The 27,553-nt window shown below is 40.1% G+C and overlaps 1 protein-coding gene across 1 annotated transcript; it reads left to right on the top strand.

Annotated features, from left to right (window-relative positions):
- The first annotated feature begins 598 nt into the window (after window positions 1-598).
- Window positions 599-27,553, top strand: st14 (ST14 transmembrane serine protease matriptase). The gene is made up of 19 exons (XM_020637388.3): window positions 599-849; window positions 9,502-9,649; window positions 10,263-10,423; window positions 12,245-12,315; window positions 12,760-12,932; window positions 14,789-14,827; window positions 15,313-15,541; window positions 16,897-17,036; window positions 17,174-17,277; window positions 17,679-17,788; window positions 19,728-19,858; window positions 20,331-20,435; window positions 21,791-21,898; window positions 22,261-22,374; window positions 22,908-23,027; window positions 23,537-23,717; window positions 24,527-24,798; window positions 25,378-25,514; window positions 25,719-27,553. The coding sequence occupies exons 1-19, from the start codon at window positions 823-825 to the stop codon at window positions 25,881-25,883; spliced, it is 2,535 nt and encodes an 844-aa protein (XP_020493044.2). The 5' UTR covers window positions 599-822; the 3' UTR covers window positions 25,884-27,553.

Here is a 27,553-nt window from a genome sequence, read left to right as displayed (position 1 = left end):
ATGTTCTTACAAGCTTGCTGCAGTAAAAAAAAAAAAAAACTTAAGAACATTTTTCTTGAAAGCAGCACATTTTGTAATATCCTGACCTTTTCCACTTGTCAATCAAGGCACGTGGGTGGCAATGTTATACTGTCGATGTTAATTGATGAAGATCAAAAGTTTACCAGCTGACGGCTCCAACATATAGCCTCAGACTAGGACTCTGTGGGTTTGCACTGGATCTGGTAAAAATGGGAAAACACGAGGATGGATTCTGCATAATCCAGCAAACAGCAACAAACTGTATTTTTGAAATGTAATCTATAGAAAATAGAACAGTGTTACACTTGACATGCACTGGAATTCAGACAATCTTCTAAATCCCATTAGGACATCTACTAAACAACCAGTCACAGATTGTGAAAGCAGTCCTGGACTTTTTTATTCTTAACAGGATTACTTTTCTAAAACTTGAAGTAGCCTACTTTAACGTAATACCAAGACTGGCCTGAGATATGCAGCATAGTACAGCAAGGCATCTAGACTGCTAGAAATCCAAAAGAAGAAGAAGAAGAGCAACGCCTCGTCGAGTTGTCAGGTAATCTGGGCGTGGCTTAAAGTTTAGGTGTGTGAGGAAACGGTCAGGTGTTTCTTCAACTCGACGACACAGGAAGGACAATTTAACTTGAAACGTCCTACTGCTGATTTATTTTTCTACTTTTGTATTTTTTTTTTCACTTTTAATTTACTGTTTTGAAATATTAAAAAACTCAGGATCCATAACTTTTGCAACTCTCTTCAGAACGAGGGACACACGAGGAGTTTTGGGACTGTGATTGGAAGATGAATTCCGCCAGATATGAATACGACGTAAGTTTGGTCACCTTCTGCCTTAAACACTATCCTAAGTAGGCAGACAGAATTACAGAGTGCATTGTCCTCTACAGAAAATGGACATCACAGCTTCACTTCTCTTTTCTCTATTGCGTCCTGCTGCCTGTCTGTTTCTATTAGGCATTCTGTGCGTGTTTACACAAACAGGCCTAAACAGACGTGCCAAACCCTGACTCATTTTACAGTCTGTTGGTATGTGATCATCAGCACGTTTCTGACTCTCATTGATACAAGAAGTGTAACCTTTATTATGGCTGTTTTGATGAGGGACCACTTGACTTGTGTTGACACTGTCACAGACTATTTAATACACCTCTACACATTGCCACCAGGCATGAAAAAGATATGGAATGAAATGATAGATTAAACAAAATGAAATATGAAGTATAGTTCAATGATTTGGAATACCTTTGAAAGCAGTTGTAGCCTACTTAAAAATTACGCTACAATAACTCAAGTCATTTTAATAACGGTACAGGCCCAGAAAACCTCAGGCAGGCACTGTCAGTATTAAAAGTTGGTATTTATCCCATTGGTTTCACTGGGAGGCTTTTTTCATATTTTTAAGATAGCTGAATGTCCAAATTTTTAAATTCCAAATATTCACTATAACAATTATCAGCCACATTGAGGAGCTGTGTAGTATATCTTGTGTTCCTCGTGCCCCACTGAAAGGTGTGGTTTGCCTCCCGCAACACAACTTCCAACATTCAGTCACATTTAGATCGTTATCATCTTAATCTCCACATGCTTCAATTGTTGTGTGGTCATACACAATTACAACCTTTATACATCTTAATCAAACACATTAAAGTATGATTGATTGGGGAACTATCCGTTACAGGTATAATTGTGTTGAGAAATCTAAGGCAGAAAACAAGTTGCCTCAGTTAACAGTGGATTTAGATCAACCGCTGCAGGCTCCAATCTGTTCACATAACCCTGATGCTTTTTTGCAAGGCAACATTTAAACAAGCGTGAATTTTAAGAGATAATTGGATGTGAAAACTGCAGAAAGCTTTTTTTCCCCCTAACCTATAGGTCAAATTTTCCTGGAGCATGCATACATTATGTAAATCTCCATCATACATTTCTTGTTCCTACATAATTCAGTCTTGTTGGAGACGCGTGAAAAACCAGCAGAGAATGTGGGCAGGAAATAGTGTCAGGTTCAAAGGTGAACTTCACTCTGAAAAGAGATTCATTAATGGTTACAAGGCTTTGGTCAGTGCTGCTGAAACTCACGCACTTTTTCCTCAATTATTTGACAGCTTCATAAAAACAGTCCTCACGCCCAAGGGAAGTACACACTGCAGCGTGCCGATATGTGTACTGTTGTATGGAGTAAATAGTTACAGGCAAAAGAAGCAGTTTTTATTTCTTAATACAACTTGACATTTACAAGGAGTATTTAAAACAGTAGCTTGTTATTAGAGTATCATATCTGGAAGTGGTATCTTGAAAATCTAAGATGGTATGCCCACACTGTAAGGTATTTGACAAAAGCGTGCTCTTACTCCCCGCCACCTCATGAAAGGACGGAGCAAAATACACAAATGAGGACACACTTTGGCTTTTTTTTTATGACTGTTAAAGATCTAGAGTTCTTGGTAGGCTTTCGGAAAGTGTGTGATGTTTTTAAAATGATGAGCTGAAGATTGAAGATCCAGTACAACACAGTATGAGTGTTTTAGGTGGCACAATTTTCCGTCTACATGCATGGGCATCAAATCATTCTATTTCTCTTGTTATGCTATAGAAGTCAATTTAGTTTGGAATATCCTTTCATACATGCAGCCTTTTTGTAAGATAGGTCGAATGACAACAGCATCAAGGTTTTTTTTCTCTCATACTTTTAATAAACAATACTTTGTTGATTGAGCTATTTCTTTTTGAAATTATAATAAGAAAATGAAAGCTGCTTCTGCATTTGCTGATTGTGATTAAGTGGCTGTCTTACAACATCAATGTAAAAAAAGCAGAGTAATAAAGAACAGAACTGGTGTGATCTCTGTGCATGTAATTAAACTGCTGCATTGCATTTTCTGTTCACCAGTATGTTCTTCTCTGCTGTTTTGATGATATTGTGATTATCACACAGAGCATAAAAAGGCAAACCGCTGTAGTTTTCATGCCTCACCTCATCATATTTGAAACTCTAGTGTTTTTGACAAACAATCTCGTCCGGCTTTCTTTTAACATTCAAATGTATCACTCTCAATAAATCTTTGAAGACGGAAACCTAAACAAAGTATTTTTCTACAGCTTGCTGTTAGTCGTCTCCTCTGACACCTACCCTGTGGCAGGGGTTAGACATTAGAAATGACTCTGAAGAAAGAGTTAATCATGTTGCCAATGGGCTTGTTTGTAGTTAACAACCTTAGTTAACACCTTAGTCTGTTTCTAGTAAAACAACTTTTCACAGGAGCTTTAAGTTTTAAGAAACTGGCTGAAGTAAAAATGTTGGTGAGAGAAAATTTCCTCCACGGTTAATATTTGATAACTCACTGACAATGAAGTCATCTATACTGGAGATACTGGATCAAATGGGAAATGATTAATGTCTGTCTGTTTTCTGTTGCTGTGGTGAGTCAGCAGGGTGGGTATAGATCTTCAGACATGGCCACGCTGCTTTTTCTCTTCCATTTCCGTCCACATTTCAAGGGGCAGCCATCTTTAATCTGGACAAAAGGTTGAAGTTAATGTGATTTTAAAGTCTTGACTATTTATATCAAAGTCCCCATGAAACAGAACTTCAAGAAGATCTAACTGCTGTGTCTAACGTACCCTGCATTCATGTGGTGTCAGACACATCTGAAAGCAACTATCTGAATCCTTAATTGGACATGAACGCCTGCTCAAGTTGGTCAACAACTTGGAAACCTCTGGAAAGAATTTGGTGCCCAACCTGCAGACTTGACGCCATATTGGTCCTGACATGGGGGGGCAAAAGATGTTTTGTTAGTGTTAAGATATTTTTTCTTAAATTGTGTATTGCACATCAACTTTTTGCTCAAATTTAATTCATAACAGAGAAATTCCACACATCCTCTTCGTAGGAGCGACGCTGATTGTTTTTTTTTGTTGTTTTTTTTAAAGATTTATTTTAGGTTTTTCGTGCCTTTTTTAATGCAGAGAGAGGACAGTGGATAGAGTCGGAAACCAGGGAGAGAGAGCGGGGAATGACATGCGGAAAGGGGCCACGGGTGGAAGTGAACCCGGGCCTACCGCTCGAGACGAGAGTCTCAATACATGGGACGCGCGCCCTAACCATTGCACCCAACGACGCTGATTGTTGTTGAAAATTCCGACGTCCCCAATTGAAATCATGTGCACACTATGAAAGAGGAACAACAACTTCCCATCTCTATTTCCAAGACATTGTAATTAATTTCATTGGATCGTACTACAAAGTTTAGTAGCAGTAAAAGCCCCTGATCACAGTATGAGTCATCAGACATTTGAAACGTTTTACAGGAAGAAAAAGGTTATTTTTATCTTGAAATACTCTAATAAAGGTAATGCTTTATTAAAATATATTTTGCAGATAATTTAACACATTAACGCTGGGCTTAAACTGCACCTAATGATGCGTTAACAGTGATAGCCCATGGGATGAGTTAAGTCTTATATTCAGTTTCACAAGATGTCAGACAGTACACCACGATTAAGCAACACTCACTGCTAAATGTCTGCTTGGGGCTGCTGTCAGCTTGAAGGTAGGTTAGGTCTTTTTTTTTTTGTAAAAGTGAAGTAACTCAGGCCAATGCAGCCTAAATAGCATTGATAGACTTTTCATTTTGATTGGACCTTTTGGCTGCAGTCTCTGGGCTGGTTTGTTTGGACAAGACACATCTCCGAGCTTTTAAAGAGAATCTTCACCAACCTTCACATCAAAGTCTTTTTGTGGGGAGAAAAAGTTGTTAGGCCAGTTAGGGATCAGAAGGGGGAGGAGGTAGGATTAATTTGCCCCAAGTGATGTCGCTTGAGGCAGCACACCGTTGGCGCTTTTGATTACTAGTTTGAAATTTAGAAAACAAATCTTGTCAGTGTGGAGCTAGACAAAAGTGAGTGTACCAATAGCCCACTCTCCAGCCCTGCTTGAGGCTAGCAACTTGAGACCATGTCAGCCGCTAGCTGCATGACACACCTGGATCTCTGTTAGCTGTGAATTGCATTGTGGGTAGTGTAGTCACCAGGTTGTTGGAATTTCTCTTGATTCAACTTGATCATGTTTTAAACTGTGCAGTGAGTTAAAAGGTGTTTTTTTGGGCTTTAATATTAGATTAGAAAACTTTATTGATCCCCAGGGGGGAAACTCATTTGTCACCTGGTCAATTCATACACACAACAAACAAGCTTAAAAACACACAAAAACACGAAAAACATAAACCACAGACACGCAGGTGACAGAGTCGCTGGCAAAGGGGCAGCGCCTCTCTAGGTTTACATGGGTGGAGCTGGAGCACTGTGACTGTTTTGGTCTCTGATAGGTTATGTGTCAGTGCAATGTGGAACAGTCAACTGACGTTTATGGAGACTAAAAAAGGAAGTTATGTTGGTCTAAAATCAGATTTCTTATTTACAGCAGGCATAAAACCAAACTAATAAAAAACTGCAATTGTTTTAAACATTTTGTAGGAAAAAAACAGCATTAAAACCAGCATAATGTAATCAGGGCCCAAAAAGACAGAGGTGCTTTAGCTGCAGAGGTTTTGAAATGTTGAAAATCGTTCAGGCAGCACTAACACCTGTGTTGTTTTTTGGAATATTATGATGTGCACCAGTACATGCAGTAATTTATTTAATACAGTTACAGTCTCTCTCTCTTTCTTTCTCTATCTGTCTCTCTCTCTATCTGTCTGTCTCTCTCTGTCTGTCTCTCTCTCTGTCTGTCTGTCTGTCTATCTGTCTCTCTCTCTGTCTCTCTCTCTCTCTGTCTGTCTCTCTATCTCTGGCTCTTGCTCTCGCCCATCTTGCTCTCTCTTTTTGAACGAGGTATCTATTGTGTTATAGTGTTTTTGGTGTTGAATTGTTCACTTGATCTTTGCATCATTTGTTTCATTTTGTTCCAGTGTGATGGCACTAGGAAATGTTTTCTCTAAATGTGTCTGAATAATGGGATGGGCCGTGTTGAGGCTTGTCACAAAAATAAAGATTCATTCATTCATTCATGAGCTGACAAAAGATATGGACTATAAAAAAAAAACTTTGTTAGAAAGGACCACCCATTAAATAATCAAGTAGAACTCTGTGTTAGGAAGGCCTGCTGTTTTTCTTCTATAACCACACCTCACAGCAATTTCTTCATTCTTGTTAGACTGGTTAGACTTCTTAGAAATACACAGCTGTACCAATCTGAAAGCCTTCTCTGCAGCCTGTAGTTCTTGTTGATCATTAACAGTTTGTGTTATTTTATGTTCGATGTTGACAGACGGTAATACCTGTTGTTAAACAGCTTGCAGAACACTAAACCAGTATTTAATGAAAAAAAAGCTATACTTAGTCTAAAAATGAGATAGTCTTTATTTTTTGAATGAAGAATGGGATATGATGAAGAGCATGTAATGGCTTTTATTAGGCTGTGATCAGGGTGGGCTGAGACCCCGGAGCGCTTGCTGACCCCCATCTCTAATGATTTCCCTCATTCGGGCCTATGATTGCTCTTTGAGATTCCAATTAGAAAGCATGTGTGGAGGCCCAAGCCGGGTAAGAATAGGCCTTAATTGCCATGAGTTATCATCTAGACTCGTGTAATTGAGCCCCCATCTTAAGGGGCAGCACATCTGACAAATTGATTTAATACCAAAGTGATTCTCCATCCCTAATGGCACTCGGGCTTCTTCAGGCATTGAATTCATTGTGTGTTGATTACTAAGCGGTCTGAAACCTTTCTCTCAGTCCGCCCACTCGAGAGAGCCCAACAACAGACACACACAGACGGTATCCACACACACACACACACACACACACACACACACACACACACACACACACACACACACACACAGCCTGAAGCAACAAGCCCATCATTTCTACAAGGTACCCTGTAGATATTATGCAATTTTTTAATTCATGTATGAGTGAATTGCGCGGGAGCTCTGTCACATTTACTGAACAGGTTGTACAGGTTTTGTTGACATATAGTAGTCTACATATGCTGCCTGTTTAGACCTGAATTAGGCGTTTCACAAAACGCTTCTTTTAAATTAGGTCAAGGTTCATCACTTTAATATTGATGTTCTTGTTTATTTGACACAATTCTACAAATAAATCTGTTCCAAAAAAAAAAACCTGCCTACAACTTGTTTATAGCAACAGATCAGATTGTGAGTCAGTGATGCATTTATTGTGTCATTTATGGATTAGTGTGTGTACACTGTTGCAGAAATGGCAGTAATACAAAATCACATGTTGCCATTACAAAACCCTGTGTAAATGTGCATCCACAACCTTTCCTGGGTATCGACAAGGGAACAGTATATTCAGGGCAGTCAATTTACATTTTTTACTCACAATTTATCACTGAATTGCAATAGTTAATTACAATTCATCACAATTCATTATATTCATTAAATTCCATGTTTGATATTCAATTTTTTTGACATGCTTTTATTTTGTAGTTTGAACTGTCTTACGCTCAGGGGAATTTTCTTCCTGTTTGGATAAAGAAGCAATTTTTTTTTGAAAGAAATAAAAGTGACCTTCCAACATTGACTTAACTACACACAAAAAAAGAACTTGTTTCAGATTGAAGAGTAAATGAAAATCACCAAATGGAAACAGTAAAAAAGTGAAATGTTTGATGAATATTACTTTTAACTCATCAACTGAGCTGTCTGAGAGTTTGAAGTCACAGGCAGAGTTTGAGTTTGAGGTGAAATCAACCATTCAAAGATGCTGTGTTTTTGTTTTCCATCCCTGTGACTTCAGGAAGACGCAGAAGGGACAGAATAGCATGCGAAAAATGCGTTTGAAATAAAGTAATGCGTCAAATTCGGACTTAAGTCGCGTTGTGATACAAGTGTTAAAGCTGACATTGTTTTTGGTAATATTAGGGATTTAACGATTCACTCAACTCACAATACAATATGACTCACGATTCTGGGTTCACGATACGATTATCTCAGAATGTATTTAAAAAAAAATCTGACAAATTATGACTGAAACAGATTCCTTTAGAGGCTGCAAACCCGCTTGTCCATGGGGTTTGGCCTTTTGATGTTTTATTTCTCGCAACAATGGGAGGTGATTGGAGCTTCTCATTGTGGTGTCGATTAAATGCTCAGCTGCATCATGTTGGTTGTGCTTTTGTAGTTCCCTGTCTTCTTACACACAGTTGATGTCTTGTCTGTTATCTTCTCACCTCTTTCATTTTCTGTCTTTGGGAAGCCAAAATGCTTCTACACCTCCGATTTAAAAGACTGCGGTGCGTCCTCAATTACATTCATTATTCATCATTTTAGGATTAATCTTCACATCCCTAGGTATAAAATATAATTATGACAACCTCAGAGCAGACAGAGTCTCACACACCCCCTAAAGTCTTTGGTGTCCCCTCTTTGGGGCCCAGACCCCAGCCTAGGAACCATTGCATTAAACCAGTCAAAGAGGTTGCCAATTAATTTTCCTGAGTTATCATTGAGCAAGAGTAATACAAAAGAAACGGGTAAAAGACAAACTGTTTCTGATGGCCTTGGTAATGCAGCTTAATTATGAGAATCTTGAAGAAAAATCTATTATTTATGTGCTGCTGCTTTTGCATTAGTCAGTATACATAGTCAGTTTTTAATTTGTGCATCCATATTTTTATTCATCCATGTGATCTTTAAAAATATTAATTGGCCCGTACTCAAAGATTTCACACAATTTCCTACAAATATTTGATGATGGTATTTTTTCGGTCATAACGTCAACTTCAATGTGACGCTGTTACGTCTTGGACCTTTTTTTTTTTTTTTTAAACCCAGGCAGTATTCATGTCGATTTATTTTAATTCTAGTATTTAAAGAACACCAGGAGGTCATACTTTTAAATTTGGCCCAAATGTCTCAATGAAATCAAGGATGAACTCTTGATGGTTAAGGTTTAAAGAAACCTCAGAAAATCTCAGTAATGTATGAACATAGTTGTATTACAATGTTACAATTACTGCTACATATTTTGTGATTTAACTTTCCTTTGTATTTGTCTTGCTGTCAGGAAAAGGGTCAGCTGTCGATAACACGCTCTGACAGACACAGACAAACCTTTTTTGGTTTTATGTCACTCCTGCAGATGGTGGTGCAAACATGCATCATAAAAATGTTGGCCCACATGTGCTGATCATTTGTTTTAAGCGCAACATTTTCTTTCAAATGATTCAATAGATATCCTCCCTCCCATGGCCACCTGACAACACTTACAATGTCAGTCTATGGGAAACATTAATGGAAGTTAAGTAGAGACATACAACCATGGAGACTTAAAGTGGCCAGGCAGTGTTTGCAGATTTGTAACTGTTATTGATGTTTCTCTAAAGATGCACTACACACTGCAGAAATACTTGCTACGATGTTCACAGTCTCAAAGTTCTTGCTGTATGTTTGCTGACTGTTTTTCTTTCCCTCTTTTCTTTTTCTACATCAGGGTCTTAATGGCCGTCATGGGCAGATTGACTTCTCATCCCGCAAAGAGAGGACGTCGTCAAAGAAGAAGGTTGGCATCGTGATTGGGGTTCTGATGGGGATTCTAATCCTTGCAGCTATAGCGGCGTTCCTCATATGGCTGTTTGTCTGTGAGTATAGTTTAAACCTGAACTTTTTTGTAAAGGCAAAACACTACAGACTGTAATGCACAATCCCTTAACATGTTTGGATGAATTAATAAGGACCTTTTTTTTATGAATCAAGTTTATTCCTGATGGAATTAGATAAGAACTTTGAGTATTTACATTTCTAACATCAGTTAATGCCAAGCTGGGCATTACATCAGAGAACTGCAAAGTAGATCATTCCCACTTGTTGTTAAGGCACAGCTCTTTGATATTAAAGTGTAAGAGTGGCTTGTTTGGACTTGGTAATTTCCCATTAGTGTTAGCCTATTTGACAGCTACGACATTCTCCTTTTAATAATGCATCGGAGAAAAATGTCACCGAGTCCATGGCGCAGCTTCGTGTGTCTGATAAAAAGGCCTCTGAAGTCTTGATAAACAGCCTCTTGATTCAACTGGCTGCTTTAATTGCTCTGAGAGCCAAACTGTCTTCTCGGTAAGGGATCACACTTCACAACTTTTAAATAGTGCTCCAAGGCCTGTTTAAAACCCAGAGTCTTCTCTTTCATCAAAGGCAGCTATCATACAGCATTTTGTTGATCAAACACTGACGTCTCGCCTGCCTCTCTCCTTCAAGTTAAAGACGCTGATTCAGGATCCACCGTAAGTAAGCAGCTCAGCGCATCCACTCAGGTCTTCAGTGGACACATGAAGTTAGTCGATGTGCCGTATAACAAGAAGCTGGAGGATACCAAGAGCAAGGAATTCCGTGCCTTGGCGGATAACCTGGGGGCAATTGTGAGTTTGACACCCAAAAGACATGACATTCCTATTCTTGCTCCTTTTCTTCATTGTTTATTGTGGACTATTTTGAGCAATACACCCGGTTCCCTTCACTCATTGTGGATTAGTCGTGGTTTGTTGTTTGGCATCGTTGAAATGCTTTTTTTTTGCTTTTTTTTTAATGTCCCTCCTAGTGCGCAGAAACTGCTGAAGGCACATTTGCGTGGGTAGAATAAAAACGCTGTACATTGCCTCCGTAATTTCCTCAACAGCATCTCCTATTATTGGAGGCAGTGGAGCTGTTTGTAGCACCACTTAGGAGCATGTTTTGATAGCAAAAAAGCATTCACTCAAACACCATCAGGCAAGCACTTTCTCAGTGAAAAGCTACTGAAGTGAGGGTGTTAGGTGAGGATTAGAGTGTAAGTGGTTGACTGGAATATGAGATGACTTGATAAATGGAGGGGTAAGCTTTATGTTTTGTACAAGGTTTGCACTTTCATACAACTAAAAAGACAGCTTTTGAAGAATACCTTTAGAGACAAGTCACTGTTGACATGGTGCATACAAACTGTAACGTGTGGCTACAGTAAAGGAGAGATGTTTCAGTACTAATACCATTATCAGTAACCAGTATCTGTACCAGTATCAGCCTCAGCCTGTGACTCAACCTGAATTGTTTTTTGGTAGTAGCCAGTATGCTAATGTAAGCATTAGTCAAATATGATAATAATTTTCCAACCGAAAAAATAATGTGGTTTCAGCTACTTAAGATATTACAAACAACACACTTTAGTGCGAGCGCAGGATTGACTGTTAATAAAAACAAACAACAAGCTTACACCTCCTTCTGTTGTACAAAAGTGAAGCCGAAAACACTCCTTGTAATGGGTGATCACATTTGGAGCTGGTGACAGAATATAGAGCCAGACTTGCCAAGTATCAGCTGGCGGAGCTGTGATACTGACGTCCCGCTTCTTACACTAACCAAAACAAACATTTAACTTTCCAATAGTTCAGACTCTTACGTTAAGAGAGGTTCTTGGTATTGTCCAATACTCCAGTCCAGCTATAGGTATTGGTATCTTAAAAATGGTGCATCTCTATATTGCAACGCATGTTCTAGAACATTGCTCTAAGTCTTTAGCTTCACCTTTCGGGTCTTTTTTGAACCAGCCACTACACCCTCCCCCTACCCACTACCCCTCTGTTTGCGCGTCCATGCAGAGGGCCCGCCCTTTTAAGTCTGCCGCTGTATTTATACCCTACATCTTCATTCAGCTGTGAGTGTGACTTCTAACAGAGTGTACTCTGCCACGGAGGGAGAGGATGTAGGGGTTGGTTTGACAAAGGCCCTTACTTTCAAATTGTCTAAAAGTCTTGTTTTTTTTTTTTTAGACATTTCTTGATATTTTATTTTATGATAATTGACCAATTAGTCCAGAGTAAAATCCTTTTCCTTTCCCATCATGTCATTTTCTGCTTTCATTACCAAATCATACAAATGAAACCTGCTCATCCCCTGCAGCCACTTTTTTAACCCTCATCTCAAAAAGCACTTGCTCTATAGTTAGATAACACTGCACATGCATAAAATATGGCATTGACCTCAATTAAAGACCACAGAGTATGACTGCAGCCTTGTCTGAATCAGTTTGCAGCTCTCTAAAGCCGAAGGCAAGACAGCTAATTGAGAATCCTGTTGTAGTGTGCTTTTCATGGAAGGCAGTTTTTATGTTAACATGCTCATTTTGTGCTTTGTCTTTAGGCTGACGAGCACAGATCTTGTACATGTTCTTTTCAGTAAAAAAAAAAAAAATCATTTTCTCTACACAGCTGGAGGAAAACTACAAGAAAGATCCACTCCTTGCTAAATACCACACCACATCTGTCATCTCTGCATTCAGGTAAAGTCATGGTCTTGAGCCCCACTTCATTTTTTAAGTAATAGAAAAGGCACATTAAAACTTGTTTTCAAGACTGTTGTACTTCTTTGTACTTTTTAAATTACATTGAATGAGTTTGTTATCTTGTGATCTTGCGGGATATACATCCAGTGGTGTAGTAAAGAAGTGGGTATACTCTCTTTTTTTTATGTGGGCCGTCCAGCAGAGGATAATCTGCCTCTGTTATAAACAGTGACATGTGAGAGTCCTCTTGAATATTTGCACATTAGCCAATTAGAGACAGAGTAGGGAGAGTCATCCCTTCACCATCCACAACTTAGAGAATTGTGAACCTGTGTGGATGTATGTCTATTTTTTGCTACGTCTCTGAAGTCAAACACAATGGTCTCTACATGTTCTTCTTTCCCATCATGCCTCCATTTCTCTCTTTTTTTGTTTCAACAGTGAGGGTGTGATCGCCTACTACTGGTCCCAATTTAATATTCCAGTCGAAGACCTGGAGATCATGCCGGAGTTCTCTGAGGAGCGACTGTTGGAGACACTGGAGAGTGGCATTGAAGACCAGCGCAAAACAGCAGACCTTAAAACTATCAGATTCTCTGAGGTCACTGCCTCAAGTAGGTACCAGCGGGAGTCGAGTGGGTGGTTCACAGTCAGGGACATGACATTCAACAAGGGGCATGGATAAGGTGCTGTGAATGAAAATCTGAATATAATAAAAAAACAATTTTTATTTGACATGTGGTCACGAGAGAAGCTCAAATGCTGTTATGAAACCATACCGCTGTGTTGTGTTTTTATAAATGTATGGTATCTATCTAATCATTGTGATCATTTCACTGCTTCCTCATAACAACCAACTCAAAAGACAAAGGATAGTGGACAGCTTGAGAATCATTTAGCCTTCAAGTAAACCATGATAACCCATTAGCTTTAGTTAGCAGACAGCTAATGTTAGTACTTACAAAGACAGAGTGCCCTGAGACCAAGACAAGACCAAGACATTTAGGGGTCGAGACCGAGTCAAGACCAAGACCAGATCATTGATAAGACCAAGACCATCAATATCATTTAAGTCAAGTTTGCTTTTAGATAAATGTGACCGCAACAAACAAGGTTGCTGCACTTTTGTTTTCAAAGCAGCACAATGCAAAGAAATCTTCATTCTTAGCAAGTTTGTATATCTAACTTTTTGTGAAAAATATGTAATTATTCTGATAAAAGCCACATTCACTTGACAAGTCCATACATATATTTTTAATATCTTGAATATAATCTCGTCAGGTGAATGTGGCTTATTATAAGTGTAAAGAGATATTTTTGACTAGAAATTAGATGAATAAGCTTGCTGATATTTTGAGTTTTTGCAGGTGTCTCATATGAATAAGACAAATATGTATAGCTTTCCAAAAATGTTGTGACCTAACAACAGCTCTTTCATTCATAACATTAGTTAAAGATAAGATAAACTCCTTATGGTTTGGAAACCAAACCAAACCAAACCAGGGAGAAAAAAAACATGAAATTAAAAATATATTGAAGTTATTGGTTGTTTTAGACAGGAGTGTATTCTTTCTAATCACAGTAATGAGGTGGTGAAATAGTCTGTCCGTGGTGGTCTTGACCGTTCTTGATTTAAAATCTGTTTTCATATACATCACATATAATATGTTGCTTCATCTTGTTGTAGCCAAAGAGTTCCCTTCATATTTACTCTGTCTTTTCTGCTGCTGCTCAGTACTGCAGGGGAGCGTTGACATGACAACACTTCTTCAGATTCCCTACATTTATACAACCTGGAACACAGCAGTATGATATCATAACAAAATTTGATCTTCCAACCTGAGCCTGACATTTGAGGAAAACAGCAACCATGTGAATATGGTCGGGTGTCGTCTCCTATCAGCTTTGGTATTCAGTTTGCTTTCTATTTGTATTATAGAAACCTGCCCTGAGCTGTGCTGATAAGATGATAACAGATAAGCCAGACCTTTCTGCTTTTGCTGCGTCTGAGATTGCACATTTTATGTTGTTTGGACCCTCTAATGATATTAGCTGGGCTCTGGCCTGGCTTGAGACAGCCATTTTTCTTCTTTCTGTCTTCTCAGCATTCACATTGCATTTGTCCACACCCTGGCCACCAGCCAAGTGCTGGCCCCTGTGACTCAGTGGTTTTGGTGCGCTTTAAAAAGATTTCTGTGGGTATGATTTGATGTTGCTGTCTCATACAGTTAGACAGAGATGTATGGCTTGCTGCTGTAGGGCAAGGTGAGATGAAGCAGAAAGAGCTGCACACCATCACCAGTTCCCTTAACCGCAGGGAAATGGGACAGAAAATGTGCAACCCAAATATTTTGGGGTTGTGCATCAAATTCTATCAGCATCCCAATGTTGGTGACCCATTCTTACATTTCCACCTGTTTCCTTCTCTCTCTCTCTCTCTCTCTCTCTCTCTCTCTCTCTCTGTCTCCAGTCACAGATCCTCGAATGGCCAGGAACCCCAGAGGTGCCAGTGAGTATTACGTGTCCCATTTCAATCACGTGCAGTTGTAATTTTCCAGCTGGCTAAATGCAAACACTCGTGCAAGTCTGTAACAAATGGCTGGTCCAGCCTGTGTTGTACATGTGCTGCTCCAGTCAGAGATGGAGAACCTTGTTATCAGGCCAGAGCCCGTCAGACACTGTGCCAGACACTTTTCTTTGTCACTGTCTGGAGATTCATAACTGTGGGATGATTAGACTACATTACATTACCATAGTAGCTGGGCTATTCTTACACTAACTCCTCTTCTACATACAACTATCACATACAGGATGCACAAACTTGTGATTACATAGTGCTTAAATGTGTTGTTTGTAATGGAAAAGTTGTGTGTGATGATCATGGTATCATGATTAAAAAAAAACGAGTTTTAAGGTTAGAAAAACAAAACAAGCCATGAACTACTGATTCCTGGTCACACCACAATGCTCACTGAACAATGTTGTGATTCCCAGAGGAGTGTTTCTTCCGCCTGGAGGCCACTGAAACGTCGCAGACATTTTCATCGCCAGGTTACCCCAAGGCCTACCCCTCCCGTTCTCGGTGCCAGTGGCAGATTCGAGCTTCAGAGGACAAAGCCATATTGGTCACTTTCCCCGTCTTCAACATCGAGGATGACTGCTCCGATGACTTCGTCTCCATCTATGACTCTTTGAGCCCGGATGACTCTCAGGCCATCACAGAGTAAGTCCTAGGGAATGTGTATATCTAGAGGGGTGGGTGACATGTTGACAATGGCACAAAGTCATACTGGTGCTATTTTAAAGTAAACCTTTTAAGAAAGGACCGAGTTTAAATATAAAAACATTTATATGCTATGCATCTTAGCAGGTATGCATCTGCCTCCGAGAATCATTTTCTTTTTTTTTTTAAGTTATAAAGTCAACTGACTCATATTTACTCCTTTAGTAATCATAGTGACACCAGTCACGTATAATGCTTTAAACTGAGGTTGCAAGGTTTGTTTGATGGACTTAACCAATATATTTTGCTTTTTTTTTAGCCTTGAGAGGGGAAGAGAGAGGGGAAATGTAGTTCTTTATAATTCCTAGAAGACAAAACTGCAAGGATTCACTTTGAATGAGACTGAAATGTTGCAAAGGGATTTAGGAGTAAAATCTGTTTCAAAGTGGGTGGGAAACATTTTTCACTTGATGCTTTCACTGGATTTCTGTTAACTTTTCTCTTTTTTTCATTTTTCTTTTTGGCCCTTAAGCCTTTAGTGCTGCATGTCCCATTTTATTGTTAACTTTTGAGACCTCAGTGAGATTGAGTTGGCTCAAAAAGACTTCTCCTTTCAAATCTGTGATGGGTGCCAACCTGAGTCCTGCTACACCACTGAGTGTAATTGCAATGAGTCTACTGGGGGGGGGGGGGGGGCTACAATTCTGATACTACAAGATCCTGATGCTACAATCAGTTGTAGCTGCAGGCAATTTAAAAGTCAGAAAGCATTGCCAAACAAATATGCGTTACCAAGTGATGCATAACATTTTTATAAAGCTATTGAGCGATTCGCTTTATCCAAGGTGACATGGGGTTTATGAGAGCCATAATATAATACTCTGTAATGACATTATTCTACTGGAGGTAGATGTATTGCTGCTCTTGCAGTGTCATTTACACCTCCCTTGCTTTGCCGGCAGCGTTGCTGAAACTTTTTTTTGCTAATGCACCTAATCTTTGACTTTGAAACTCTGCCTAAGCAATTTTTATCTAGCACTGGCACATCTCTGCTTTTTTTTTTTTTTATCTCTTTCTCTACCTCTTGCTGCTTATTTATTGATTTGTTCTCAAGTATTTAAACTTGTTTGCTGAATGGATTTTTATTGCTCCTGACTAAAAAGAATAGCGGTATTTTAAGTTAAGTATGGTTAAGTATTGAACATCCTTAGCTAAAACAAAACATAATTCAGTGACGAATCAGTCATTGAGCTTACTCTTCATGATTGTTTTTACTACCTTCATCAGGAAACAGCCTTTTTACTGGTTCTCTAACACTACCTGATATGTTCCCCATCTTTCTTGATTGTCAACAGGAAGTGTGGTCTGAGGCCGCCCTCCAACCCCCTCGAGGTGTCTTCATCTGGGAATATCATGCTGATTAACCTGATTACTGACGGTTTTGTGCAGAAGCCTGGATTTATGGCCAATTATAGAGCCATCCCCAAATCTAAAGGTAGCAATGGCACTGTCAGCACTTGTTATCCTCCACTTCCAAACTTCAGTGTTTTGAAACAGTTAACTTAGATTTCTTGAACTGTGTTTAATGCTTAATCCATCACAAGCAAATGTTTAAATATATTTTGTTTTCAGTTCAAAGCTGCGGTGGTGATCTTACTGAAAGGGAAGGAGTTTTCGCCTCCCCTCTTCACCCCAGCTTTTACCCTCCCACTGTGGACTGCAAGTGGACCATCAAGGTTTGCATCACTGCTCCTCTCCCTGTCCCCTCCTCTTCCTAAAACCCCTCCATCCTCCTCCTCCTCCTCCTCCTCCATCCTTAGCCTGCCATGAGAGAAATGCTGAGGCAGCACTGTAGAAGCCAAGCTGTTCAGTACCTCTTCTATCTTCATCTGTCAGAGCACTGTTGCTGCCGCAGCTCTAGCTGGGCTGCGGTGTTTTGTGTGTTGGAGTTTTATGCTGGTGTGTGTTTATTGTGTGTGTGTGTGCATGTTTGCCCATGGTCTGTTCGGGTGTGTAGCAGCTTGTCTGCCTGCCTTTACACTGGCTACAGACACATGTCTTAGTGTGTTGGTGGAGGAGTGACATGCATGGTAAATAAGGTGGCTGTGAACCAATCAGGTCTTTCATTGTGCTGCAGGTCCCTGCTGGGAAGTTGGTGAGGGTAAAGTTCAACATATTTCGCATGAAGGAGCCCGGCGTGGACATCCGTGTGTGTCACAAAGACTATGTGGAGGTTATGGGCACCAAGTAAGACATTAACTTATTTAAATGATACCCTGAGCAGTGTGTTGTACATCATTGTTTACAGACTGTGCGTACAGCTTCCTGAGCAATTACTCACATTTAGAGTTTTCTATCTTCACTTTCACTCCAAATAAAAATGTTAGATAATGGGACTAAACTGTTTTGTACTACTACTTCTCTGATTGCTTAAGTGTCTTGCACTTTTAGACATAATTTGTGTCATTGCCCTTTTCTCTTATCTCTGTAATGACTCCTATCATTACAGCGTGCTAAAAGTTGTATAACAATAATAACACTATACTACTAAATAATAATTTAATTTGTATAGCAAGTTTCAAGCAAGAAGCACATAGCATAAAATAATCTGCCAAAAGTATCCAGCCATCCATTTTCATCCACTCACTAATCTTACCCTCACTCGTGATCAAGATCCTGAGATACTTAAACTCCTTGATTTGGGGCAAAGACTTACATCCCACCCGAAGTCAGCAATCCATGGTTTTATTCGGCAGATAACCATGGCCTCGGTCTTAGGGCACACTCACACTAACAAAGCTGTCCAGTACTGCATGATTGTCATCCCTCCCCATTTCTCCGCTGGCCTGCGCTCACACTGCTCCAGGACTAACCGGGCTTGAGCACAGTTACCTCTTGAACATCACGTCGTAATACAACACATGCATGGCTTTATACATGTTCATAATTATGAAATGTGCCCAGTTTACAAGACAGGTGGACTCAAAAAAAGTAAAAAAAAAAAGAAGAAGAAATAAAAGAGACACAGTTGAGTCAGCATCCACACATCGGAGAATAACACAGCGAACATGTCAGCTACTTTAGTGATGTTGTGGCTTATTTTGAGTAATTTTAGTTAGATACAGCCATAATGAAGGCTGTCCACATTGTGTGCCCTTGCTTGTGCTGGTGCATGAACTGTACCGTACAGAAGCACACCTTTTTTTAAAGCGTGCCAGGGCCAAGGAAGTGGATTGCCCCCATGCCTACTAGAGGTCCCAGCGTGAGGAAGCCAGCAAAACAACATCTGCAAAAATCAGAGATGAGATTTTGAGGCCCCTAAACTTGTAACCCTCCTCCCCACAACTGCACCTTGAGATCCTGTCCATGAAAATCACAAACAGAATCTGTGACAAGGGGCAACTCTGACAAAGACCAACAAGCACAGGGAAAGTATCTGACTATGTGCCAAGGATTGCGGACACAGCTCTCACTTTGGTCATACAGGGACTGAATGGCTCTTACCCCCTGAGAGACACGGTAATAAACCTTCTTCAAGTCTGCAAAAAACTGTATGAGCAAAGTCCCATGCCCCCCCAAGAAGCACCTTGTGAGGGTAAAGAGCTGATCCACTGTCCCATGGCCAGGACGGAATCCTTTTGTTCCCTCTGTATCCAGGGTTCAATAATTGGTTGGAGCCTCCTTTCCAGCACCCTAGAGTAAGATTTCCCAGGGAGGCTGAGAAGTGTGATACCCCGATAATTTGAGTACGGTCCCCCTTTTAAAAAAATGGAAACCACCACCACCTTGGTCTGCCTCTTCACAGGCACTGTCCCAGACCTCCACTAGACATTGAAGAGGCACGGCAGCAAAGACAGCCCAACAGTGCCCAGAGCCTCTAGCATCTCGGCCCACAAGTATATGTTTGAAAAAAAAAAAACATAGAGTAAAATACAAGCACATAATTTTAAATAACCAAAAAAAAAAATTATTATCACTAAAAAGTAAAATAACAGACACATTATTGCATAACTTAAAATCTGAGTGTTGCACATGTATGCGTCATGGGAACAAATAAGAATAGTTTGCAGGAAAAATGGCAATCAATATACTGTATATTCAAATGATTTTAAAGACTCGTTAAAATGCAGTGAGAGATGTAAAAATAAGCTTGATTTTTCTTCTGAACGTTTGTTTTGTGTCTCAGGTATTGTGGAGAATTGTCTACTTTGTCAATAACCAGCGACTCCAACGTCCTCAAGGTGAAGTTTCACTCGGATGAGTCGTACACTGACAAAGGCTTCAGCGCAAAGTACAGCGCCTACGATCCCGCAGATCGTGAGTTAAAAGTCTGGTCTGGCACCCACATTTGCTTGACAATTTGCAAGATTGGCGTGAAATGTTGTGTCGTGACCAGTGACACTCATAGCCTGCCATTACAGGCAAGATGCAGGGAGTAACTGTCGTTTGGGAGACCACCAGGCGCTGGCTGACCGACAGTCAAATAGAGCTGTTTAGGGATAGAGGCTTAGAAACTGCAGCAGTGAAACTCAAGAGCTAGACTAATCACCAGAGAGCTTGTTTATTGGGTCCATTTTATTTGCCAGTGTCAGTCAGGAGCACTCCACTTTCAATTCCCTCCACTCTTTATGTTGTCTCCCAGTTTGAGCGAAATGGATTTATAATTGCTCTGATCAACAGGGACAAGCAGTGGCAACATGATGGATGCTGCAAACATACACTGTCATTCCCACTTGCTCAATTTGTCATCATGGTCTTAATTTCCTTTTATTCTCTGCTTTTTGAGCAGCTTGTCCCAACATGTTCGCCTGTGCTTCCGGCATCTGCATTTCCAAAGATCTACAGTGTGATGGCTGGAACGACTGTGGTGATATGAGTGACGAGAGGAAGTGCAGTAAGTTCCCTCTTGACCCATCCACACATCTTCTGTCTTTCTCTAGTCTAAATTTCTCATCCTCTTAAAAATAGCCTCCTCCCTGCTTTTTATTTTTAAAGGAACAGTTCTTGCCAAGAGGTGGATCTTCAGATCAATACCACTCTCATAACTTAGCCCATTAAATATAAGGCTACAGCCAGCAGGCAGTTAGCTTAGCATAAAGTCTGGATACAGCATTAATGGGACAACTAGCTTGGCTTCATCACAGGTTAAAAAATCTAAATAGTATAAACAAAGATTATGCGTTTCATAGAGCACAATGTAACAGACTAAGTCTTTGCCTGGTGCAGTGATTTATTTCATTTTGAGGTTGCCAGGCTTTGGAAAGTTTCTTATTGCAGACATTAAAGTTATAGCCTCATACACAACCCCCTGTAAAACTTCAACTTCTATTTTTAGGAAGCACTTAGCAACTTTAATGAGCCATAGAAGACATATTTTGTTACCTTCACAAAAGAGCAAGACTAGCACTTTCCATTCCAAGCTATGGCAACAATCTTCATATTGGACCTCCAAACCTAAGGGGTTACATCAATCTTCTTTTTGAACTATTTGTAAAAACTATTTGTGTTTATATGAGCCAGGCTTGCAGTTTTCTGTCCTTGTGCATTGAAGTTAAGCTAACTATTGTTGCTTTCACACTAGCACAAAACTCCCAAAAACCTTGTGAAATTTTCAGAATGAGTTGCATGTGTGAACGCAAGCAGCCAAATTTTTCACTCCAACTTCAGATGGAATTTTCCTGCCAGTACCAAAGTAAATTTCCACATGAAGTTTGGTTGAGATAACATGAGATCGCAGCAGGAAATATTTGTTAAAATTCACCCCAAGTAAGCAGGAGGGGGTAGTGGCGTTAATATCCTGCGACTGGCACATATCTAATGACTATGCATGTGACTGATGTGATCTCCATGCAAGTTATAACGGTATAAATTTCTTTTTTTCTTCTCAATTATTTTGTGGATATTATGAATGTGTCGAACTACACATTGATTTAAAGGCAAAAAATGCTCATTATGTAGTGGATTTTGTTGCTCAAATCGCCACTTCTGCGCTCTTTGAATTTGATTTCAGGGCCAGACTGCCTGAAATTTTACTTAAATTTTCAGGGGTGCATATGTGAAAACAGCCTATCTTGATATTTACCCTCCAGAGTGTTGCCTATTTTTCCTCTTACTTGGGTGAACAAGCAATTAACCTTTCTGTAACATTTGACATATTCAGTGATTAATGTTGAAGATGATCAAGTTTTTCAAATCACTCAATTGAACATCTTCCTGATTTTGTTGTTTAATACCATTCTGTTCCCTCAGAGTGTGAAACGGACCAGTTTTCCTGTGGGAACGGTCTGTGCAAACCCAAACTCTGGGTGTGTGACCGGGTCAACGACTGCGGGGACGGCAGTGACGAGAAACAATGCAGCAAGTGTTTTCTTCTTAAAGCGCTCTTTAGGGGACACAAAGCACTATCTAATGCTAGGCTAATCATGCTAACATTAAATGCACATCACTGCTAATGTTCTGGTCAATGACTCTTGGGCTGTGTGCAGTCATTATTGTATCAGTAATGGAGTTTGTTTGAGGCCTCGCCCAATTTGCTGAGCATCCATCCAGACCCTTAATAATGTGTAATACTCACGGGGAGAGCGGAGACAGATGCTAATGTCCACCACAGCTTTGCTGCTAATGTCCTCATGAAAAGTTATGAGATTGTCCTTTCCTCAATTGAATTTTCATCTTTATTTTGCTATAATTTCCTCATGACCATGATCCATTGCCTCCAGATTGTGAGAACAACGAGTGGCGCTGTGGCGATGGAGTTTGTATGCCTCAGGAAGTTGTGTGCGACAGTAAGCAGGACTGCGAAGATGGAAGTGATGAGGCCTCTTGTGAAACATGTAAGTGGTTACTCTTATTCTCTTTCCAGCCACTCAGGCATTTAAATAAAACCCCACCAGAGTGGTTTTAAAGCATGTACCACAAACCATTAAGCAATTAACCTTCATCCAAGGATCAGAAAAGAGTTAGGTACCGCAAAAATGCTACAGTAAAGACATCATTTTTTACACAGAGCAATTTTAACTGTTAATATTCTTTTATCATTACTTCTACGTCACACTTTAACAATTTCCCTTTTGCTCACATACTCGCTTTCATGCACACACACACACACACAGGGCACTATTGCATTTCCTCTTGATTTTCACTTTCGTGAATAAAGAGGGATATTAGGCTTCAACCCCAATCAATACCCCCAATCAATGCAATCTGCTCCTCAATCACTTTGCATTGTGCTTTCAAAGCTCACTTTAAAGCCTCGCTGATTGCATAGTCTTTTTACCCCTTCAGACTAGCATTGCTCTAACACTTTGATGGAAATATATGTGCTATATGTGTTTTGATATTGGCACCTGTCTCTGCCCGGCCATAGCTCCAGGTATCTGCTCCGACTTCAGCTTCAAGTGTGAGAACAATGACTGTGTCAACAAGGTGAACGCCGAATGTGACCGCGTCAACGACTGCTCTGATAACTCAGACGAAAAAGGCTGTGGTGAGATTATTTTTTTTTCCTTTCACTCCGCCTTACAAATTTCCGCTTTTACATTTTTTTTCCCCTTAAACAGCTGAAAGTGGATCTAATCTTTTCAGTGTCATTCAAATAGATTACAGAAGAGCCGGTTGAGCTGCATGTTGGACTGTCTGTTAGAAAAGTGCCTCAGGCCTTGACTGCTTTATTTATTTCATTCTTCTTTGAAAGCGGCTCTTGTCATCTCTAAAGTTTTTATTTTTTTCCCAGTTTCAGCCTCAGGGTGTGTTTGAGCTTTCTTTTTTTTTTTCTTTTTTCTTTTTTGATCAGCTAATATGCCCGGGTACCTTATTAGGATTCCAACGAGCCATAGTAGCACTCAAAACCAAGGCCGACATCATGATGGCTTCAAGTCAGCTAAATCTGATTTCAGATTTTCTATCTCTGATCACTTCCGCCAGTCTCAACTGGTAGTTAACACCCGTAATTCAATGCTCCTCCTTTCTCATTATGTTCCTGATTTTTATTGCCAGCTTGTGGCAGAAGGCCATACAAGATGAACCGCATCGTGGGAGGGCAAAACGCCGATCTAGGGGAGTGGCCGTGGCAGGTCAGCCTTCACTTTCTCACCAATGGGCACGCTTGTGGAGCATCAATCATATCAGAGAGGTGGCTCCTTTCTGCTTCACACTGCTTCATCACCAGCAGCCCATTGTAAGTCACAGCTGAAGCATCCATAACACTCGTGCACATGTACAGAGCTGGACTATACTGTACACATCCTTAACCACAGTCTGTCTCATATGTTTTGTGTTCTAAACCGTTATTGTTTTCCTCCAAATGTTATTATTCATCAAGTTATTTACCTTTTATTCAATCTCATTATGCAATACTCCAATGCACTTTCTGCTGGAAGAATAGTAGAACTGTGCACAACAGAGGACCATTTATATGAAAATTGCAAAGTCTGAAAATTAGCCCCTGATGATGCAGTTAATTCAGAAAAACCTTGGGGGGGCCAAATTTACATCTCATCTATTAAAAAACAGGAGGATGTAATAACAAGAGTGACCTGTAGGTGGAGCACTTACCATGCTGTTAGTCAGGGAATGTGTGCATTTTCTTAGACTTTCAGTTGCTGTTGATATTTGCTGTACACACCATAATTTAATTTGTAAGCATTTTCTAGATTGGACATTCAAGCCACTAAATAGGTTATTTTTTTACAGTCACTGCTCATCATAAATAATATCAAGTGTTTTCAACATATCTTGAAAACTGAATGCAACCCAGCAGAATTACAATGTGGCATATCCTGCCTTTGTTGCCTAAAAGTGTTTGCAGTAACTGTTAGAGAAGGTGTGTTATTGCTTTCTAACACTCTAACCTTTAAGCTGCGTATGCTTCAGGCCTATTTGGTTTGGTATCGTATTAGATTGGACACATGGTCATGACATTGCATCCTCCCATCCTGGTGCTTGCGTGTACAAAAACATAACCTTTCCCCTATGATCCTACCACAGGAACTATGTTGCATCCAACTGGCAGACCTACAGCGGCATGCAGGACCAGTACAAGGAGGATGACAGCGTACAGCACCGCAAATTGAAGAGGATCATCTCCCACCCAGATTACAACCAGATGACCTTTGACTATGACATCGCACTGCTGGAGCTCAGTCAGCCGCTGGAGTTCACCAACACCATCCAACCCATCTGCCTCCCCTCATCCTCCCACGTCTTCCCTGCAGGCACGCCTTGCTGGGTCACAGGCTGGGGCGCGCTTCGAGAAGGAGGTATTATGCACTAGTAGAACTGTAGTAGGGTTTTTTTCCCCACTGTAACTGATTATTAGACACAATGTGAATATTTATTCTGTTATTCCTCAATTACGGGTGATCTGCACTCCAACTGTTTTTTTTCCTTTTTAGCATACCCATCTCACATCAAAATGAAGACACCCCACTCCTCCCCCATCCTTCTCACAATTAGCTATTCATCTCTGTCCTTTATCTTTATTCCCTGCCTGCTTCTTTCTTCTTCTTCTTCTTCTTCTTCCCTTCATCTCTTTCTCACTTCATCCTGTCTTCTTTCTTTCCTTTAATGTCCCTCCAATTTCTTTATCTCTTCCATCATGACAAACTTCTTTTCTGCTCAACCCAACCTCCTTTTTTTTCCTCTCATCCTTTTCTAATCTGCTCTATTCCATTAAGCCTTCTTCCATATCCATATATCAAGACAGACGCCGGCTCTCCTGGGAAGCCTCTTAAACCTTCATTAGCTAACACTAATCCAGCCCATTAACACCTTTGATGTTGGTGACGAACACAGAGGTCATGTGGCAGAGTACTGACCCCTTTGTCTTGCTCTCTCAGGTCAAAAGGCACAGCTGCTGCAGAAGGCATCGGTGAAAATTATCAATGACACAGTGTGTAATGTGGTCACGGAGGGCCAAGTCACCTCCAGGATGCTCTGCAGCGGATTCTTGGCCGGAGGAGTCGATGCATGCCAGGTGAGACTGTGTTATGTTCTCCATCCAAAGGGCGGAATATAGATTTCCGCCACATATACAGTAGGTCTTCACACCTTATCAAGCGCTCATATATATATATATATATATATATATATATATATATATATATATATCTCTATCTATCTATCTATCTATCTATCCAATCTAATCTAATAACAATTCGCCTCTGCCTGTCATCACCAGGGAGACTCTGGAGGGCCCCTGGTGTGTTTTGAAGAAAGTGGTGGGAGGTGGTTCCAGGCCGGCATAGTGAGCTGGGGCGAGGGCTGCGCTCGTCGGAACAAGCCCGGCGTCTACTCGCGTGTCACCAAGCTGAGAGAGTGGATCAAGAAGGAGACAGGGGTTTGAGGATGATGTAAAGAGCAAGGAGGGATGCAGAACAACATCAAAAAAACTTTCCGGAGAAGGAACATTTGAGTCTGATTCAGGACAGGTGTCTCAAAGCGTTGTCCTTTAAACAGCTGAGGAGACTCTCGCATGGACTCAGCTACTTGTGTGGAAGCACTTTATTTGGTTGCCAACTCCCTTTGAACACCGCCCCTGTCACTCACTTTCACACACACGCACACACACGCACACACACACACACACACACACACACACATGCAGTGCACTAACTCATATTTTTTGTTTGCAAGCACTGTATAGTCTTACTGTACCTCCGAAGATATCGACATGTTTCACAAGTTATCATAACCTTAATACATGTGATGAAATATGCATGAACTCATAATTCGCTTTAACTTTTACAAGATCATTTTATGAATAATGGATTAAGGATTTTAACTTTTTATAGGTTTTTATGTTTATTTTCAGCCCTTTTTAAGCCTTTTGGGTTTTTCTGAACAGGTGCCATGAGCTTTGGTGAATGTTGCACTTTGCGTATGCTGTATATAGTTTAAATAGCTTTACATATGGGGTTTTATTTATCAATTGTCCAACAATAAGACATCTTTGAGCACATTGGCTTCAAAACACTCACTTACTTCTGGCTATTCTCCAAAGAATAGTTATCAAGCAGCCACTAGTCTCCGTTTTTATCTGTTATTAATTCAAAACATCAACTTGTAGGGACATCCATATTACTGTGTGTTGAAATTAAGATGAAAAAAAAGTTTTTAAAAAAGGGACATTTTAATATAATACTTAAGTGAATGAAAACCAGAAGCAGCCAGGAAGGTGGGAAAAGCACTAATCAATTTAAGGGCCTGTGAGCTGTTTGGAAAATGGCCAGCAGTTAATGCTAAGTACACAAGATTTGTAGGCAGAAAACTCCAGTGTGGTCCCAGAAGATGGATCTGAATGAAAGACTGGACTGTTGCTGGAGTTGTTTTCAGTTGTTGTTGATCTGAAGCTTGGTCCTCGATCAGTATTTCTGTTGCATAAATACAAGTGCTGACTGGCCTTGGCTGCTCTGTGAATGAGTTTCCAAAATGTTATATTCAAGAGGGGAGGTGGAGGATGAGGATTAGATCCAAGTGGCTCTATGTAAACTCAGGCTGATGGGGGTCTTCAGTAAAAAAACACCTGAGGGCCAAAACAAACCAATAGGGTTTCACAATACGCCAGAGCAATGCAGTGATTTCTTTTCCCCTTTCAAGTTTCCATCTTTAGTCACGACTTAATCAAATCTGAGATTTGATCGGGTGCGTACTTTACTCTTAATCCCTTACTTAACCTGGAAATAGTGTTTCCTGGATTAACAAACCAAAGATTTGCAAGTATTATTTATTTTAAGGGAAAAAGTTTTAAAAGATTTTAAGGATATTGCTGAGCTGCTATTTGTCGTTCTCTTGCTGGAGGTGAAAGTTAAACAAAGCAGGTGTGAATGTGTGTGTGTAATTTCAGAAATAAAGATAAATACACAACTTGTAATATATATATATATAAGTATTCTACAAAAAAATGGTTTGGATTATGGACATTTTTGATGTTGAAACTTTTTTTTTTAGATGTTTGTAAATTGATGTTTTTATATGAGCGTTGATAATAAACATCTTTCATCAGATTCCTCAGTA

This window comes from Labrus bergylta, chromosome 8 (genome assembly GCF_963930695.1).
Source record: "Labrus bergylta chromosome 8, fLabBer1.1, whole genome shotgun sequence".
NCBI classification, from domain to species: Eukaryota; Metazoa; Chordata; class Actinopteri; order Labriformes; family Labridae; genus Labrus; species Labrus bergylta.
The sequence above is the reverse complement of the archived record's forward strand: the minus strand, read 5'-3'. Positions and strand labels throughout refer to the sequence as shown.

Coding starts and splice junctions, on each gene's coding strand:
- st14 (XM_020637388.3), top strand. CDS start 823: ATGAATTCCGCCAGATATGAATACGAC. Junction 850..9,501: donor CCGCCAGATATGAATACGAC/GTAAGTTTGGTC, acceptor TTTCTACATCAG/GGTCTTAATGGCCGTCATGG. Junction 17,037..17,173: donor AGCCATCCCCAAATCTAAAG/GTAGCAATGGCA, acceptor TTTTGTTTTCAG/TTCAAAGCTGCGGTGGTGAT.